At 37.9% G+C, this 19,790-nt stretch overlaps 1 protein-coding gene across 1 annotated transcript; it reads right to left on the reverse strand.

The window, feature by feature from the left end:
• Positions 1-1,465: 1,465 nt before the first annotated feature.
• LOC140343377 (cytochrome P450 2G1-like) lies at positions 1,466-17,120 on the reverse strand. The gene is made up of 9 exons (XM_072430034.1): positions 16,941-17,120; positions 14,597-14,756; positions 14,053-14,202; positions 12,400-12,560; positions 9,983-10,159; positions 9,108-9,249; positions 8,308-8,495; positions 2,186-2,327; positions 1,466-1,661 (listed from the first exon to the last, which is right to left on the reverse strand). The coding sequence occupies exons 1-9, from the start codon at positions 17,118-17,120 to the stop codon at positions 1,480-1,482; spliced, it is 1,482 nt and encodes a 493-aa protein (XP_072286135.1). The 3' UTR covers positions 1,466-1,479.
• Positions 17,121-19,790: the final 2,670 nt, after the last annotated feature.

Here is a 19,790-nt window from a genome sequence, read left to right on the forward strand (position 1 = left end):
GTTCGTCAGTCGTTCGTCGTTTGTTTCCAACCAAATTATTGGAAGTGTGTACGTAGCTTAAGTCATGTAAGACAAGCAGTAAGTAGCAATAGTACTACTATAGTACTACTGAGAGGGACATCATCAGAGTGGAACAGAAAAGTTGCATATATTTTCAGAAAGTAGCAGCCAGGTCTTGACTCTCTTCCTTCATTCACCCCTTCCTGACTACCTCCCTTTAGCAGCCAGCCATGTAGCCCCTGCACTTATGTTGTTTTTTGTATGTCAGCTTTGGGCCTACAGGTTGACAGGGTTTAGTGCCTACAGGCCGCACATGGTCATTGCGTTAATATGTAAATGTCTAAGCTCCCGCTCAGATTGAAAATAAGGGTAAAGGATGACCAAGAAAGATAATGTAAGCAAACATAAAGCTTTAATTTGATGTAGATCCAGCAAACAGAATGGTAAACAGTGCTACAAGATGAATTGACTTGTTTTTAATTACTTGTATACCCTTTTCTATTTTTATTGTTTTGTAATAAAAAAACACTGTCAGATAACTATTATTTATTTTGTATTCTTCTTTTGAGCCATTGGAGCTATAGGATTTTTTTAACAAGTTTAATTGCCTAAATAAAACTGGTCCTACTCAACGTGTCCTACTCTATATTGCTCTGTCAGAGTTTCATTTTTACATAGGCCACCTAAAGCAGGTTAGTTTCATTTACCATAACGTTAGCTAAGCTTTAAGAATCACCTCCCATTATGTCTCGATCACTGCAGCAATCAAGACAAAATGGGAAAGGCAGAGCCTGCCGGGATACCTATGTCACACATTCTGGGAGGCTCTTGGCTGCTCATTCTGTGTATGTCCAATCTAAGGCATGTGAAAAGGGGCATATTCATTCACTGTGGGGAAAGAGATGCTGATCTCACATATGGGTTGTGAGATCGGCACTGTTTGTTTCCCCGTTTACTCGGGCCACATCACCTGATCTTGCGCCTGCACAGTGCAAGTTAGGGTGACGTAGCCAGAATAAAAAAAAGAAAATGGCCAAAAATGGTGAAACCTGACTTTTCCTCCTTGGACGAAGATAAACTGGACGGCATGGGACACAATTGAGGAAAGCTCCAATGCGATCAAGGGATCTTCCTGATTAAAGGTAAGTGTGATTTTTTTATTTTTCAGTTTAATTCTGCTTCAAATTTCCTTTGTCGCAGTTAAGTAACACTTAGCCTTCATATACTGTAACTAATGTATACCAGGAGGAACAATCAAAGTTTGTCCAGCAAAAAGAATAGACACAACTATCAGCACGGACTGGAGAAGATAGATTATCATGGCAGAACCTGGGAGATCCAGCAAATCTGTAATATTTTTTCTAAAAATAAAACTAATTCTAATACCTAAAATTGGACTACAAAAGCAGGAAAGAAATAATCATTTGACACAGATGTAATTGAAAAATACTTTATTCAGGTGGTCATAGTCCAATAGATTCAGCGAGGGATGAATGATAGCTCATACTGTATGGGGGTATTTAAAAACCCTGACAACTTAGGAGCCAAGTCAGCATCAAAGATTTCCATATTACAAGACAATGTGAAGTTCTGCAGGATGGTGGTGAGAAAGATAAACATTTCCATTCGGGCCACACCGTCTCCAGGGCACATTCTTTTCCCTGCAAAGATATTTCAGTTTCTGTATTTTAAAGGACTAGGATATGACTATTAAATTCCCAGGCACTGTATATAGGCAGACCTAGTTATGTCACTGGTGAAGTTTTCATCCTACCGGTTTCACATTTGTATGGTCATGAGTTATGCACCATGAGAGTCTATTTTTGTTCATGAACAAACTAAAATTCTACACATAAGGGGCAATATTTTTTTTTAATTCAATTCACTTATGAAACAATTATGTTTCTCCATCACACACCTGTAGCAAGATCCATTGCATTTAGAAAGCGCATTTGGAAGAAAGATTTTTTTTTGTCCAAACTCAACTCCACATATTCATTTTATCTCCCAGTGTGACAATTAGAAAATCCAACCATTGAAAACACCGATGTAATGGATATGCAACCAGCTGATTGCAAAAGATGATTGAATTAGAAACATCTCTGGCTGCTATTAGCCTGTTTATGAGTATGGTTACTCATACAATAATAAATCACAACAAACAATTACTTATAAATATACCCACCTGCAGAGAAAGGCATGTTGGCATCAATCTTTTTGAAATTGCCTTTGTCATCAAGAAAATGGTTGGGATTGAACTTGTATGGAGTGGCGAACTGTGTGGGGTCACGGTGGACAGTGCAGAGCAGAAAGTAGACATCAGTACCCTATAGTAAATACATTACAATATAAATTAAAGGTCATTTCAGCATGCTGTCAGTGGTGGAGTGCACCTGATCATGGACAGGTGATGAAGTTAGCATAAGCAACAATAATAACAATAATTTTACAGGATTATTCCACCTTGAACACATGTACTACCTCTTTCTCATCCTCCTTCTACATCTATATTTTTTGCTACTCTACCCTCAACCACAACCTCATTTGCACCTAAAAAACTCTCTATGGTGTACTACAGTGTCCAAGGAAAAAGGTGCTTTGCTATACTTAAACCGCTGCCTAGGTAAAGACAGAGTCAAACGAAAGGGAGGTGGTGTCTGTCTGTATGTGAGAAGTGATCTAAAAGTGAATGTGAAAGAAGAATTTGCATATGGAACAAGCAATGGGATTGAGGCATTATGGGTGGAGTTGAATGTGGGGATGCACAATACACAAATATTTATTGGAGTCTGCTATAGGCCCCCCAGCGCTAAGGAAGAAATAGAAAATCAACTACTAGCACAGATAGAAAAAGCAGCAAAAAGTGGAAGTGTTTTAATCATGAGAGATTTCAACTACCCTGACACTGACTGGAGTAATGGCACCACAGGAACAGCAAAAGCGGGTAAATTTGTGAATTTAATAGATAATAAGATAATTATATGGTACAGTTTATAGAAGCCCCAACTAGAAATGATACTCCCCTAGACTTAGTTCTTTCTAACAATGCAGAGCTCATAACAAATGTGCATATAAAAGAGAATCTGGGTGGCAGTGACCAAATTTTCCATTATTAAGGGTGGCTCTCTGTGACTTGGACTGGGAGACAATATTGTCCTCAAAGAACACAGAACAGAAATGGGAATGTTTCAAGTCTGTTCTAACAAAAGCACACTAAAAGATCCAATGGGTAATAAGTTTAAGAGGCTAAAATTAAAACCTATGTGGCTTACAGCTGATGTTAAAAAAGCCATAAGGAACAAGAAAAGGGCATTCCAAAAATATAAAAATGAAGGATCACCTTCATCATTTAAAAACTATAAATATTATAACAAAAGATGTAAAAAGAGGATAAAATGTGCAAAACTTCAAAATGAAAGACAGATTGCAAAGGAAAGTAAAGAAAACCCACAATTTTTTTAAAAATGTATTAATAGCAAAAAGATTAGATTCGAGCATGTAGGCCCCTTAAAGTATGTCGCTGGGTTGGTAACTGGGGATAAAGACAAGGCAGATTTACTAAACACTTTTTTTTAGCTCACAAAGAAAAATGGTAGAGCTCAAGTCCGAATTCATAATAGCAATGTCACTGCCTGAAAAATTAAGATTGACAAAGCACCAGGACCTGATGGATTACACCCACGTGTCCTCAAAGAGCTGAGCTCGGTAATTTCAAAGCCATTATTTCTAATTTTTAGGGACTCTTTAGTCACTGGCAAGGTACCGATGGATTGACATAAGGCGAATGTGGTTGCTTTCTTCAAAAAGGGAGCAAAGTAATTACCAGGCAACTACAGACCAGTTAATTTAAGGTCCATAGTTGGAAAGGTCTTAGAGAGTTTCATAAAGAACCACATAGAGAAGTTTCTGCTTGAAAAAAATATGGTATGCGATAGTCAGCATGGCTTAAAGAAAGACAGAAGTTGTCAAACAAATTTACTTTCTTTTTATGAGGAAGTAAGTAAACAGGTAGACAGTGGAATAGCAGTTGATATAGTGTACTTAAACTTTGCTAGAGCATTTGACACTGTACCCCACAGATGGGTATTATGCAAGTTAGGGTCAATTGGTTTAGAAAAGTCAGTCTGTAAATAGAAAGAGAACTGGCTTAAAGTTGTAATTAATGACTCATACTCTGAATGGTGTAAGGTTTTTAGTGGTGTACCCCAGGTTTCAGTGTTGGGACCTTTACTGTTTAACATATTTAAAATGATATAGAGTTTGGGATTAAAAGTACCATTTCTGTGTTTGCAGATGCCACCAAACTATGTATTGTAATTCATACAGGATGTTTATAATCTACAAGCAGACCTGGATGTACTGTTTGATTGGGCAGCCAAGTGTCAAATGACATTTAATATAGATAAATGTAAAGTTATGCACTTGGGCGCTAACAACATGAATGCTTCATACTGTCTAGGGGAATACATTTGAGGAGTCAGAAATGGAAAAGGATCTGGGGGTTCTGGTAGATCATAGACTTAATAACAGCATGCAATGCTAAGCTGCAATATCTAAAGCTAGTAAAGTACTTTCTTGTATTAAAAGAGGAATAGACTGCAGACATAATCCTGCCCCTGTACAAAGCATTGGTCAGACCACATCTGGAATATGGAGTCCAGTTTTGGGCACCAGTTCTCAAAAAGGACATTGTTGAATTGGAGAAAGTGCAGAGAAGGGCAACTAAATAATAAAAGGAATGGAGGAGCTCAGATATGAGGAGAGATTAGCTGAACTGACTCTCCCTTGGGAAGAGATGTTTAAGGGGGGGGGGGAGGATCACCCTGTATAAATTTATAAACGGTCCATATAGAGAACTCTCTCCCCCATTATTCACTTTGAGATCATTACAAAAAATAAGCGGGCACTCTTTGCGTCTGGAGGAAAATAAGTTTAAGCTCCGGATACGGAAGGGTAAAGTCTGTGAAAATGTGGAATCAGCTCCCTCAGGAAGTAGTTTCAGGAAATAATATAGGTTACTTTAAGAAAAAGCTGAATGCTTTTCTAGAAGCACAGAATATAACTGGATATTAAGGCTTTAAAGTAAAAGTAACAATGACTGTTGATCCAGGGAACATCCGATTGCCTCATGGAATCATGAAGCAATTTTTTCCCCTGTGAAAGCAAATTGTACGAGGAGTTTTTGCATTCCTCTGGAACAACAATGTCTTTTAGGGTTATATATCTGGGATATGTTTATTTCCCTAGTGGTTGAACTTGATGGACTTTTTTCAACCTAACCTACTATTAGAGACAAGCGAATTTCTTGAAAATTCGATTCGGTCGGTTCGCTGAATTTTCCCGAAAAGATTAGCATCGATCCAAATTTATTTACGGTGAATCGCGTTAAAAAACGCTATTTCCGGTTATTTCTGCTATTTCGCGGTTGCCGTGCAGTACTTCTACTATGTATTCTTCGATAGAGTTTCTCTATCTAAGAATTCAGGGCACTAAAGGGGATGAATGGGGACAAGTCCCCATTCATCCCTTGTAGTGCCCAGAGATCATCTACAGTTCAGTTTTGCCACTGTGACGTCACGTGGGAAACTGAACTGCAGTCCTTGCAGTTCCACTACAATGTCCAGGAATTACAGGTGATGAATAGGGACTTGTCCCCATTTATCACCTGTAGTGATCTGTATTCCAAGATAGTGAAAATCTATCTAAGAATACATAGAACAGCGCTGCAGCAGCAATCGCTCTTGCCGTGCTGTGATTTTACTATGTATTCTTAGATAGAGTTTCACTATCTAAGAATACAGGGCACTACAGGCGATAAATGGGGACAAGTCCCCATTCATGCCTTGTAGTGCCCAGAGATCGTAGTAGAACTGCAGAGGTCATCTGCAGTTCAGTTTTGCCACTGTGACGTCACGTGGGAAACAAGTCCCCATTCATCCCCTGTAGTGCCCAAAGATCGTAGTGGAATCTCGAAAGACGTGAATCTCGAATCCTTAGGCGTGTAGCCGCCTTTTCAGGAAAAATTGTGATTCGTTACCACAAATCGCAAGGAAATTCGGGTTCGGATCGAATCAAATTTTTCCTGAAATTAGAATCAAATTCCACTTAGTCAGCATCGATTCGCTCATCTCTACTAGTGTTGGTGTTCGAATTTGGGTTGTCCTTATATTCGACCCGAATATGGCTGTTCAAATTCGGATAGACCCGACCCGAAAAACACTGGATTCGGCTGCAAAAATTCGGGAAAAAAACGTTTAAAAAAAAAATACCAATTAATCCTAAATTAATTTAATTTGTGTGTTTTTATTTTAACTTGTTTTTTTTATTTTTTACAGGTTATTTGACCATGACATTATGAATCATAATGTCATTGTGGGATTCCCGGACCGTGGGAACATTGCGGTTACAGGTAGTTGGAAGCACGTGCCTTCAGTTAGCTGTACCCACAGGCAATACCAGGGCAATAGAGGTTGAATGGAGATATGTATCTCCATTCATCACCTCTACTGCTCTGTGATTGGCTGAGAAACAGGAAACCCTTATGACAGCTCAAGCATCATAAGGATTTCCCTTTCCTCAGCCAATCAGGGGGCAGAGCAGTCAGCGGAGCTCTGCTATGCCGACAGCTCTGCTCCCCTGATTACTCCCACAGCCCTAGAGAAGCTGTGACATGTGTTCTATATATGTAAAACATGTCACAGCTCCTCTAGGGCTGCAGGAGTGATCAGGGGAGAGGAGCTGTCAGCATAGTAAAGCTCCGCTGACTGCTCTGATTCCCTGATTGGCTGAGAAAAGGGAAATTCTGATGACAGCTCAAGCATCATCAGTATTTCCCTCTCCTCAGCCATTCAGGGAGCAGAGCAGTCAGCAGAGCATTACTATGCTGACAGCTCCACTCCCCTGATCACTCCTGTAGATTAGCTCATTGGAATGCATAAGGACTTCAAACATGGGCTTTAAAAGCTTCAGGTTATACGCTGGGGAAACAGTCCGTGTAGACTAAAGCTGCATACACATGTCCAATAATTATTGTTAGAAAAGACCGTCAAATGACTGATTGGCCAAAAAAAGTGACCAAGGACGCCGACGAACGAGGATTGTCGTTGGAAATGGACAACCACCACGGTGGATCTGATTGGCTGACGATCTTTCACTATCTATCTTGTGTACAGTATCGTGTCGTTCAGTGATTGTGCGTGTTTCTGCGGTACACTTTCTCCTTTACATGTCCCTCCCTGCATAGTTCAAACGATTGTATCTAGCGTGTGGACACTGTTGGTGGATTATATTTGAACGATCATATTGTTACAGCATGTACAGAATTGTGCACAATATGATTGTTCAAGTATAATCGTGCATAATCGTTGATCAGTCGTAATCGTTCGTTTTCTAACATAATTATTGGAAGTGTGTACCTAGCTTTAGCCTGATATTGATGTGACAGGTGCTCTTTATTATTCATGTGAAGTACAGGGGTATGTAATAGTGTTATGTATCTTTTTATGTATCCTTTTACAATGTATCTTTTTATGTATCCTTTTATAATGTATCTTTTTACATCTGTTTGGAGGCTGTAGAAGCTCTACACAGTGCTGAAAAAACCCAAATATTTCCTCCCATTGACTTTAATGGTGTTCCACTTTGACATTCGACCACCCGAATATTTTTGCTCTATTCGAGCGAATAGCTGCCGAATAGTGAGCTATTCGACCAACACTAATCTCTACCTACTATGTAACTATGTAGATGGCCACTATCTACTCCTGGGACAAATGTGAAGGAATATGGATGGAGGTACTTGATGCAGAATAATCAGGCTTGTATCTTTAATTACTTTTACACCTCCCAAAGAGATTTCATTAGCTGTAGCTCACAGTAGCTCACGCAACTACTGTCTGCTCTGTAAATTAGCTCACAACTGCTTGTAACCATTGCAAAATATGGGAATGGAAATTATGAGCAATAAGCATATTTATTCGCTAATGGTCATCATATCTGGACAACGGCTGATACAACCATCCATAAAGAATGATCAGCATATTAAACAGTGGGCTATAAGTCCATTGTCAAGATATACAGTGATGACCATTCCTACTGGCGGTGGCAGCGTTCTGTGACTTGTCAATAAAAATACCTTGAGGACAGGCATATAGCTTATTTAAAGTGGTTGCAAGCCTCACAAGCCTGTTGGTATTGCACACACATTCAAATCTTTCATCTCTTACTGCCTACTAAACACAAGTTAACTAAAGCAAGCTCTAACAACAGGCCTATTCTATTATGAGAACATAGTAATATGTTTCTTACCTTGGGGATATGATATCCCCTAAATTCTGTGTCTTTTGTCACCATATGTGGCACACTGAATGGAGCGATGTCACTAAACCTATGTACCTCTTGGATTACAGCCTGTGTGTATGGCATATTTGGCATATCATCCATGTTTGGCATTCTGTCTCGTCCAATCACTCGATCAATTTCTTCATGAAGTTTAGCTGGTAGAAAAAATACACACAAAATAAAAAGAAAATAAAAATATAAATATTATTGTTATTATTTTAGACAGCTATAAATATTTACACACAGAAGCAGAATCGGATTCGTCTTGGAAGTGTTCCTGGGAAAAAGAAAAATACTTAGCACATCTGACAACAAAAGAGCATGTGAATCATTGTTCTTCTCCCATGTAACTGTGATGAGGCCCGAGCCCATCACTGCCATTAGAAGACGAGGAGACAGTACTTATCCAATGAACCAACTTGGAGCTGATCCAAGGCCTTCTTTCCTTGCTACTAACAGATGAAATAAGTATCGCGGAGCAAACAAAGAATATAAGGTAAAGTATATTTAAAAGTAAGGTAAAGTATATTTAAACCAAAAATTAAAATCACAACCCACAATGGGAATTGTCATTCATTTTATGGGAAGATGGTAACCTCTCAAATTGACCAAAGCGATGAGACTCTGTGCAAACTCTGAGAGAATTAAGAAACTGTCAGGTGGTTTACCATTCAGCATTTGCACAAAACTGAATTCTCATATGAAGTGGACGGATACAGCTGTATTTTATGTTTTTAACCTTTAAATCTTTTCACTACATTACTTACCTTCTACTTCTGGATACTTTAAGAAGATGAGCAGTGCATGCCGCAGGGTGCCACTCATAGACTCAATTGCTGCTATTAACAGATTGTGGATTGTACATAGGAGATTTTTCATAGTAAACTCAGTATTAGGGTCATCCTTCTCCTATAAAGACAAAAGTGTTGATACAAATCAACCTATGTATCAGGTAACCACCTGACACGTTTCGCCTCCTAGGGCTTCTTCAGGGGTAATGGAGAGACCATAGAAATAATATCTTCATAAGGAATTAACCAAATAAATTAAATGGTTAATCCATACTCTAGAATGGATACAGTATAATAGTCCAGATGGAGGTATATTTGTTGGGGGCAGTGGTTGGAGGTAGACTGTGCACCCAGCTGCACCATATGAAAGTAACTCAGGATGTCGCTCTGTATAGGATAAACCAAGAGGAAAGCGCAGGAAGGGTTGTTAAATCCCTGTCAGGATATAGGAAGTTTTTTTAGTTGCTCTGTTTTTCTCCACAGCAGCTTGAACTAAACAACATTCCCCCCTAGCCAGTCTGAGCAGACGTTCTGCTATATTACATGATGGAGTAGGAAGGCAGTAAAGGAGTGTGGATCAGTAACTATTCTTTTTTAGAAAGGTTTGAGGAGACAATGTCACTTTGCCATATGGTATGTCTGCATTTGAGGTTTGGAGTATAAAGATCAAGTTTAGTTTACTACAAGGCTGGGGATGGTTTGCTAAATTATATATCCAGATACCCTTTTATTTTTCAATTTTTTTTTTACTTTAAGAAAAAGATCAAATCCAATACTAATTCTGTTTAAAACAAAGTAAGTATCTATTAGCCATTATAGTAACATGCTAAATATTAGACATGTAGATATACCTTTTCCATCTTGATTAGGAAGCAGTCTACAAAATGTCTTGGCTTACTGGGATCCAAAGTCTTCTGAAAGGATTTCACTATTTCAGCAACAAATTCAATCAATTCTTCTGAAATTTTGACTGTCTTGTGGTGAGGTCCAGGAATGCAGTTCATTAGCACTGGTAGCATGCTATGGGCCTGCATGATAATGAAAAAATGTATTTCAGAAGGGTCCCTACCTCAAATGCATAGGTTAATAAGAGTATTTCTAAAGTGTGCATGAATGTGGTAGCCTCAGATCCTTCCTTTGCTGTTTGCTGCTGGCACTTCCACCTCTCCTGATTGGCCCAAGCACCTAAAGGCTTAACAGTGGGTTGCTTGACATTTGAATATTATGTCTAAACCAATTTATTCAATTTCCTGATTATCTGCTTACCATTTCTTGATTATTTCTGACTACATCTGTTTGCTTACCTCCCTGACCTTAGGATTATTTCTGAGTTTGTTTCTGCAGTACATTACTTTATGGCCAACAACACTGGTGTTTTCAGGGACCACAACATAAGAGCTGTCTGCTGAAAAGTCCATAATCTTATCTGGGTTGCTCTGGTGCACACTGCTTGTTTTTGTACACTCTGTACCTGTAACCTACAGTTAGCTACTTGGATGAGCCTGCTTGCTCAAGATTAAGATCCATGTGCATTAAAGTTTGCTCAAACAATGAATAAGGAGACCATGCTATTCCTTCCCATTCTCCCCTTTTTCCTTTGTTCTACAATACTGGTGCAGATGTATCACAACTAGCTCAATGTTACCACTTTCCTTATCAAGAACTGTGCCTGCTAAATAGTCCTCCTAGTAAATTTTATGTGGTCCCAGACTGCATCATTCTTTTCTATACACTTAGACTGCTACAAGTCATAGCATAGACTTTTTATTTGCAAATCCTCTTCCCCTGCAGGATTCCTTTTTGTTAAAAAGAAAGGAGGAACTTTAGAGATCTGTTTACAATGCTGCAAACTGATTGCTGTCTGCTACCCTACTTGCAGAACTTTTTGACCATTTGAGCTTAAAACTTCTCTAAAATAGACCTTCAAGGTTCTTACAGCCTAATTTATAATAACAAATAATATAGGGGGGGGGGCTGCATTTAGTATCATATGCTGGAACTATGACCATCTTGTGATTCCCTTGCCTCTCCAATGCCTTAGCAGGCATCCAACATGACTGTGGCAAAACATAGTTACCCAGACTTGCATTCCCTCCCCACCTAAAAAAAAACCCATAATCCCCCCCCCCCTTTATTACCCCAATCTACATCTTTGATTCTTAACCCCTACCCCAAAATTAGGACCACACCATGTATTGGTTAAATGGCCTGTAGGCCTTTTAATAACAAAATATTAACTAACTTTGTTATCAAAACAACAATATAAATAACAATACAACAAATAAATGATGCTTATAAATAACCAATATAAATATAACATAAATACAATCAAATATCAACAAATTAGTATACACGTTATAATTATAACATTAAATACCAATTAAACAATAACCATACCATAACAATGCTTATTCCCTTGAATTATTTGCTCATTGGTTGCTGGTCTTTGAAGGTCACCACATTAACTTTATTGGCATCTGAACCTTAAAAAGCCAATGCACCAGCCGCCCTTACTCCTTGGAATGAATATATACTTTCTTTCCTTTGCAGACCCCCCAAGCATTTTACCAACCATTACCAAAACCAGGGACTCCATACCATAGATGGGTTCCTTAAACCATAATTATTACCAACCAGCACGGCACCCTTGAGGACCTCAACCCCCCACACTGCCACCTAACACTGCCACCAACAACAAAAAAGGGAAAGAGGGTGGGAAAAACTTTCCCTGTAAGCTGTCTCTCTTTGAAAAGACCCTTACTTCCTCTTCCTGACCTTTTTAACACCTTCTGCCCCCTTCTATGTCTCCTCCTCCCTACTCCCCCCCTCCCTATTTGGAACACTTCGGACCAAAAAACGTAACCCTATGCTTCCTGCTCCCTGTCTGCCTAGTCATATCGGTCTTTCCCGATGCTCCTTTCCTCGCACATTACAGGCCTAACTTTTTATCAACTCATGGGATCTTTTTTATGAGTGTGGAGGATATATTATTTTTTTCCCTGGCTCAGCCCACTCACAGACACCATGTCTACTTTCTTCTGCAATGCATTCACTTCTATCTTTCACCTGTCTGCATCTGCATGCCTGAAGCAGACTGATGACATTGTCTTAATATTGGCAACATTGATTAATATCTGTTTTATAGTAATAGGAGATAGCAATTATTACTGTTTTATTTTGAAGCCTTACTTTTTCTGTATATTATGACAGGGATGTATTAATTAAGATATGTAAAGTTACTTAATAGTCCATGTAATTGACTTTTTACCTGACCCCAGGGAGAGCTGGTAAGCCGAAATATCTCTTCCACCATAGAAAGAAGTTTTGTGAACTTTTTATCTTTATAGTCATAACGATCTCCAAACAAGATGGAACAGATAATATTGGAAAATGCTTGCATAAATTTTTTTAAGGGATTTATTGGGCGTCCTGAAAGAAACAATTTTCTTGTTAAATTATCAGCTCTATCTGCATTGATTTAAAATGGGACTTTCATTAAAATAAAAAATACCACTTACCTTTACTTCCACAGAGCCCTTCATCCTTCCACAGCTGGCCTTGATTAGGTCCCGCACCATCATGGACTCTTCCTTCGTCCTGTCGAGGAAGCAGCAAGTGCCACCATCTTCTTCTGTCTTCTTCCTTCTTATGCCTACATCACCCATTCTCGCACTGCACAGGTGCAAGATCAGGTGACGTTTCCTAATCTAAATGTAAAAAAAAACCAATGCATATGCATAGGATCAGAACATTTTTTGGCAGAGGAAAGCTCTTCCTGCACATCCTCAAGATCAAGCATGCACAGAAGAAGCAGCCTGAAGCCTTCTGGGATATTTGACGTAGGGATCCCAGAAGGCTCTGCGCTCCTATTTAGTCTTTACCAAGGTGGTGGTAAAGACAGAAGGGGAGCGCCCCCCTTTTCAAAGAGAAAAAAAGTTTTTTAGGAAAAAAAGCAAACAAACACTTATTTGCTTTATATAAAAGAGGTTATCTTTCTTTGCCAAAAACATTTCAATGCTTAGGTGAGTGGGGTATATCATTTCAATCAGCCTATCAAAGGTGGGCAGCATCCTGAAAGGTAAGGGAATAGATCTTTAGGGCATGTTTCACAGGCTTAAGTCATGTCTCCATCTTGAACACCCAGTAGTCAATTTAATCTTCATTTTTGAGGGTGAAGGTTTACAAGCCGGGACTGGCATGCAATTATTTATTATGGCCAAGCAGTTATCAGCTCTTTGGATGACAATATAGAAGCATTGTTCCTGGAAGAGAGGAAGGATGAGGAAAAGGCAGAGGTGTAGGAGGAGGAGGTGTTACAGGCTTCTGGAATGGGTGAATCTCAGCCACCTAAGAATCTACAGACTGCTTGACACCCATATTTTAAGCAATCCAATTGGTCTTTATACTTCTCCTGGCAGTGGAGAGCCCTGCCCAACAGGGCAAATTATCAAACTAAAATGGCTGGTATGTATTTAACATGTATGTAAATGTATTCAAAATGTATGTATGTAAAATGGTATGTATTTTTATAGGGTCATACACCATGACATTTAGGTAACCAAAGGGAGAGGCTTCCAGAACCAAAGTTTCTTTAATTGCTCGCTTCTACTAACCTGAATATTGGTTTCCCTGATGTGTTATGAGATAACAGAGCTGTTTGTAAAACAAATGTTGTAGCTGAATATCAGTGTAGCTCAAGTGTAGCTGAACAAAACTGACTGCAATGTTTAGGCTAATTTCTTGATTGGTCTGAATCCAAACAGCGACACTTTAACAAATTTTCAGACTGGGCCTTCTTTATAAATCTCTCCAATTGGACCACACAAGAGAGTGTGTAATAAAAAATTTACCCTTTAATTTAAACTGATAAAATAACATCTACATTGGTTAGTAGGGACAATGTACATGCATTGCTACCAACCTTGCAACTTTCTAAATTCTTCCACCACACATCGGGACTCTTCTTGAATTTTCCACTCCATACTTCTTTTTCCAAATCCAAAATCCCTTAAGGTCTTTACTGAGAAATTACGTATTATTCTCCAGCATTCACCATTAGAAAAACTAATACCTTGGCAGAAAAAAATACCTTTTAGGTTCTTGACTAATGCCAACTCCAAGCTTTTGAAACAAAAAATATCTAATATAAATTGTAATATGATTGTATTATATATGTGCAATATATGTTGAATCCTTACAACAAATATAAAATGGGGCTTGTATCAAACACCCCATTTTCAGGGAACTGTGTTTCAATGCTCTGATTCATTTACTTATGGTTGCAACTTTCAGTTTGAGCTATTGAGCTCTGTAAATATCAAGCTTTCTACAACAAAATGAGCATAAAACACCAAATGTTGTTAATTATTAACACATCATCACTATTCACTTGACATTCAACACCTATTCACTTAACAAAATGTAAAATTTCAGGTGTTAGTAAAATTTTTTAAAATATTTCTTACCATAACCTTTAGTAAATTCAAGTGTTGGTAGTTTTCCTCGTCCACCAAAGTCATCATTTTGATCAATGAGTGCTTCCTTTACTGCTTCATAACCACATATCACAATGATGGGTTCCAAACCAAAGTACAGGGTGTACACTGAGCCATACTGCTCACGTAACTATAGTACAAAGGAAATAAATACATTTTTATATAATCAGCCATGGATCCAAATTTGGGTTACATCATCCAGTCCTTGAGGGCCAGGATACTCATACATTTTCAGTATTTCTCTTACAGACAAAACAAACAAAGCAAAGAGTGCCAATAGGATGTTATGAACTTGTTGATGTAGACATAGCCTACAACAAGGACAATTTTCAAAACCATGTCTTCATCCAAGATATTAAAATTTAATTTTGTTATTATCAATAAAACATCCCATTAGCTGTTACAATATTTTTTGATCTAATTTGGATCTATTAACGAAAATTTACAGTTATGCAAATATTTGATATAGAAAACACCTTGTGTTACACACCTTTTCACACTTACCTCTTCCTCACTAAAGCGCAGGCGTCTCTCTCCTGTGCGGGCTGGCAGTTCTGACCCTGTGATGCCTCTTCCAGGTTTTATCAGTTTCGCCCAATCCGCTGACCAATCAGCTAGCTCAGAGACAGCACTCAGTTGTTGTGCAACGGGTCTATACTACTGCCAAGCCCCTAGTTCTGTGAGCTAGTTCCTGTACCCATATTGGGTAATTCAGTGTTCATCTCTGTCTGTGTGTCTCCTGTTGCTTTCAGTGTCTCTTGTGTTCCCTGTGTCTGCAGTGGCCCCTGTGTCAATGGAGTCTTTTTCCTAGATCCCTGGTGTTTGACCCACCACATAATAAAATAATCACACACACAAAACGGTATTAGGCTTATATGAGATTATTTTGAACTTAATTTGCAATTGGAACCTGTTTGAGACAAAGTGAAAGGTCCATATTAAAGAAACAATGGGTTATTACCATAAAGAACTTAAAGAAAACTTACATATGGCTATATTAGGATTAGTTTGCATTTAGGACCTTTTGAAGCAGAATAACTGGTTCATTTTGAGAAGCGAATAGGCATGAAAGTGCGTTTCCATCTAAAAAGATATACTAAATGTTCTTTATGTATATGCGCAATGCCACCCTTTTGTTTAGACTCGCAGGGTCTTAACAATGTGAATTTAATGTTACAAAATAGACAAACACAAGAACCAAAATAACTAATATATATCCACAAAGTGTGTCATAAATATATCAACATGTATCAGCACTTCTATATTGTAGAAATCAAATCATTCCAAAGAGCATTTCAAACTAATGTGTTCATTTAAACTTGGAAACACGTTGGCTATTAATTAGTAGATCAATTTGAATTCACATTGTATTACAAGTTTGTCATAATCACCCCCATGTGGATCAGGATGATTTAAGGCTAAAAACTGTACATTGTCAGGGCATGTTTTTTGGCATTTTATAAAATGTCTTCCTACTGGAGACAATAAATTAGAGTTTCTAATGTTTCATTACATTTTAAGGGACAAAATGTTTTTCCAAAATAGAAAGCACCACAAATACACAACAAGAGGTAAATTATCCCCTTTGTGTTGCAATTATCATTGTGTTTAGGATGAAAAATTCAAAATATTTGGCATTTCTAAAATAATTTATTGGCATTGTTTGCATTTTCCACATCTACCTCTTCTTGATTCCAACCCTTATATTGGTGTGGCTTTTAAAATGACTATGAGTTCATTTATTTTGTAAAGAGGAGGCTTATTCATACGTGATAACTGGATTTTGATCAACATATTTGTGAGGAATCTTGACCTTAGTATGTGCCAATACTCCATAAGAATTTTTTGGAGTTGAGACAATTATTTTAAAAATGTTTTAATTAGGTGTACTTTTACCTGATCCAAAGAGGTTCTCCCATTATATTAAATAATATTTGTTGTCTTTCTGAGTTTGCCACATTAATAAAAGCTTTTTTTAATCTAGTTTTAGTGTATCCTTTATTTAAAAGTCTCTCTGATTGGAAATCATTCCAGATGGAACATAGTAACATTGTAATCTCACGTATTGTCTTGCCTTGATGGTATGCTTAGAGTGTGCACAGGTCTATATCTTCTATTTCTCATGTAATGCCCAATATACCCCAGTGTTAATGGAATTACTTATTATTATTATTATAATAACTAAATTATTATTATGCAGTAAACAGATTCTTTCTTTATTAAAAATAATAAATAGTAAATTATTTACAGGTACAGCACTAGATCTAACATTTAGCTCAGAATCCTTCCATAAAAAATGTTTAGAATATCTCACCTTTATGAGTGAACTCACTAATGATCCTATCTTTATATTCAGCAAGTTTCCTATCAGGGGCAAAGGAGTTGAACCTGGTGGTAGCCTCTGTTTTCTGTACATTGTCTTCCATGTGCAGAAAATGAAGTAAAAGCTGCAGAGAAGTATCAGCACTGCAACCAACAATCCTGTCAGTTCCATGGCAGTACACACCACTCAATTGTAAAAGAGCAATAAAGTCTCTTTATATGTGCAAAAAGGTGGAGAAAATGATGGACAACATCCAGTGGAACTTGATTTTACTTGTACTTTTTTTCAAATGTAATACTTTAATGATGAGGGCGCACCTACCCCCTAAAGCACATCACTGGTTATTAGAACTTCATTGTCCTGATTTTTTTGTAGATAAAACTATATATGCATAATCATTGATATAACAAGTGAGTACATCTAACGAACACAAATATTATATAACCTACCTATTGTGCAATGCAAGTATTGCATATTTTGGATATGAATGTGTTCTGTGGATGAATTACAATAAAAAAATATGTATTAAGATTTAGAGTTTGCCCCATATGGACAATGAACATGAAGAATTAAACTGTTTTTTTTCACTAAATATTCATGTTTAACGAATATTGAAGGATCCATGGTTGTGGAGATATGGTATGTATATAATGCAAGGCATAATGTTATTGGTAAAACTGTCTGTTTTAGTAATAAAAAGTAATAGTGGAAAAGTAACATTAAAAAATATTGGATGAAAGATATGTAGCTCCACAATTTCCCAAGTTTGGATCTTAAGGTTAGGCTAGCATCCTTGGCAAAAAATACATAAAATCTTATCAGGGTTTTGTATAAACAAGGTATTGGGTCTGGCTCACTAGGAATCCACATAAGCAGGGTTAAGTGGATTCCCAAACCCTTTAAATCCCCAACCACTTTTTTCCAAACTGGACTAGTAATATAAGTCAGCTGGATCTTTAGCTCTAGGGAGAGTGTGTTTAGAGATTTGTAGGATTTGTTCTGTACCAAGAAATGGCAGACTCAAATCATCTGAAGCCTAGCTAAAAGGTTCTGTCAATGAAATCCACTTCAGTATTTTTTAGGGTGGCTGAAAAAAAAAACCTTTCCTGCAATATGATGAGGATCCCAAAAATAATTATATTAGTATTCTAATGTTGATGGCAGCATAGTATTATAAGGTTGGCATGGTCAGTGCCCCCTTAAAAGATAATAATGCCAGATTTTACCACTTCCCACAGATAATAACATCAAAAAGGGACATTTAAGCACCTCATGTGTTGGAGTAAACAGAAGCAGTAAGTTTCAGTGATAACAATTGTAGTTAAAAAGTTTAAAAAAAAAAAAGATTTGTACACTCCTTTTCCAACCACTTCATCAAAAAAAGTACACGTGGTACATGCATATTATTTAAAAGAAAACCCATATCTAGGGACAAACAACATGATGTTTCAGTCAGATATTTATTTTGTCCTAACACGTTTCGTACAAACCCCTTTGAGGTTGAAATGTTTTACCTATCCTTCGGGATTCTCAGTGTATATTTGTGCTTCAATCAAGGCATAGAAAATCAGTCTATGAAATCCTCCACCTCTGAAGAAGCGGCTCTTCCGCAAAACGTGTCAGGACCAAATGAATATCTGACTGAACCATCATGTTGTTTGGCCCTTGATATGGGTTTTCTTTTTAAATAATATGTATGTGTCACGTGGTAAGGGGGAAATGGAGGAACACCAGAATCAAAACAATAAGATAATGACAAGGGGCTAGACCTCCAAGCTAGGGAGAGGGAAATGGTCACCACCTACTGCAACCCTAAATCTAGCCCTGACTCCTGTCAGTGTGAATAGACCCTGAAGGTGTGAGGATTCATACACCGGAAGCTAGACCCTAGGAGCCCTGAAATGCCCTAGGAGTAGTGACAGGGTATGAGACTACTGGTTATTTCCCAGATGAACGAACCAGCGTCTCCCTGAGGCCTAGTAAACAACGAGCAAAGGGTAACAACAAAATACAAAGAGCAGTAAACTTATCTTCATTAGAAAATGGATGGACAGGACCTCATGAGAGGACCACACACCAGCCCTTCCTCCTCGAAGCAGAGAATATCAACCACATGGCCTGAATAGTAAGGCCAGGCTAAATAGAGGAAGAGTAATGATAACAAGCTGCAGGTGAGACCAGAGGTGTGGTCATTACCAACAACAACACTGTAACAAGCGAAAGCAAGGAGACAGTCAGATAACCTCACGTGCAGCCAGTCTCTCAGATCTTCTAACCTCAGTCACGGGAGGGACCGTGACGGTATGTACCACATGTATTTTTTTGATGAAGTTGTTAGAATAAGAGTGTACAAATCTTTTTTTAAAAAATGTTTTTGTAATAATAAAGTATTTCTGATTTCATCTACAAATGTCACCACTGAAATTCCCTGCTTCTTATACTCCAGCATTAATCTAATTTTGGTAATACATATTATGCTTTACTGATTTGGAGGTGGCTTTAGCCAAAAACTTGAAAGATGTTTTTTTCCCCCAGGTATTAGTGTTTATGGCAAATGCTAGAGAGTAATGCATATTTTCACAATAGACCTTAGAGGATGTGGACCAATGCATGGTGGGAAAATTCAGGAAGTGTTGGGGTTAGCAGCAAAATATGTACAGTACCATTACTATTATCAATGCTGACTGTTGGAGCCCAATCTATGTTTTGGACATCCTATATTTTGGATTCCACAACTAAATGTGATAATGGCAAAGTAAAAGGACAGGGCAGTGGTGCACTTTGGAGGTGCTAAAGGATGGGTAGAATTGCCTCATTGATTAGCTCTAGCACTACCAAGCT

This window comes from Pyxicephalus adspersus, chromosome Z (genome assembly GCF_032062135.1).
Source record: "Pyxicephalus adspersus chromosome Z, UCB_Pads_2.0, whole genome shotgun sequence".
Classification (NCBI taxonomy): domain Eukaryota; kingdom Metazoa; phylum Chordata; class Amphibia; order Anura; family Pyxicephalidae; genus Pyxicephalus; species Pyxicephalus adspersus.

What these genes read in the sequence shown, in the direction of transcription:
- LOC140343377 (XM_072430034.1), bottom strand. Translation starts at nt 17,120, where the DNA reads ATGGAACTGACAGGATTGTTGGTTGCAGTGCTGATACTTCTCTGCAGC. An exon ending in TAGTGAGTTCACTCATAAAG is followed by an intron (nt 14,757 to 16,940) that starts GTGAGATATTCT and finishes TTTGTACTATAG; the next exon opens with TTACGTGAGCAGTATGGCTC. An exon ending in AAAGTATCCAGAAGTAGAAG is followed by an intron (nt 8,496 to 9,107) that starts GTAAGTAATGTA and finishes TTTTTCTACCAG; the next exon opens with CTAAACTTCATGAAGAAATT.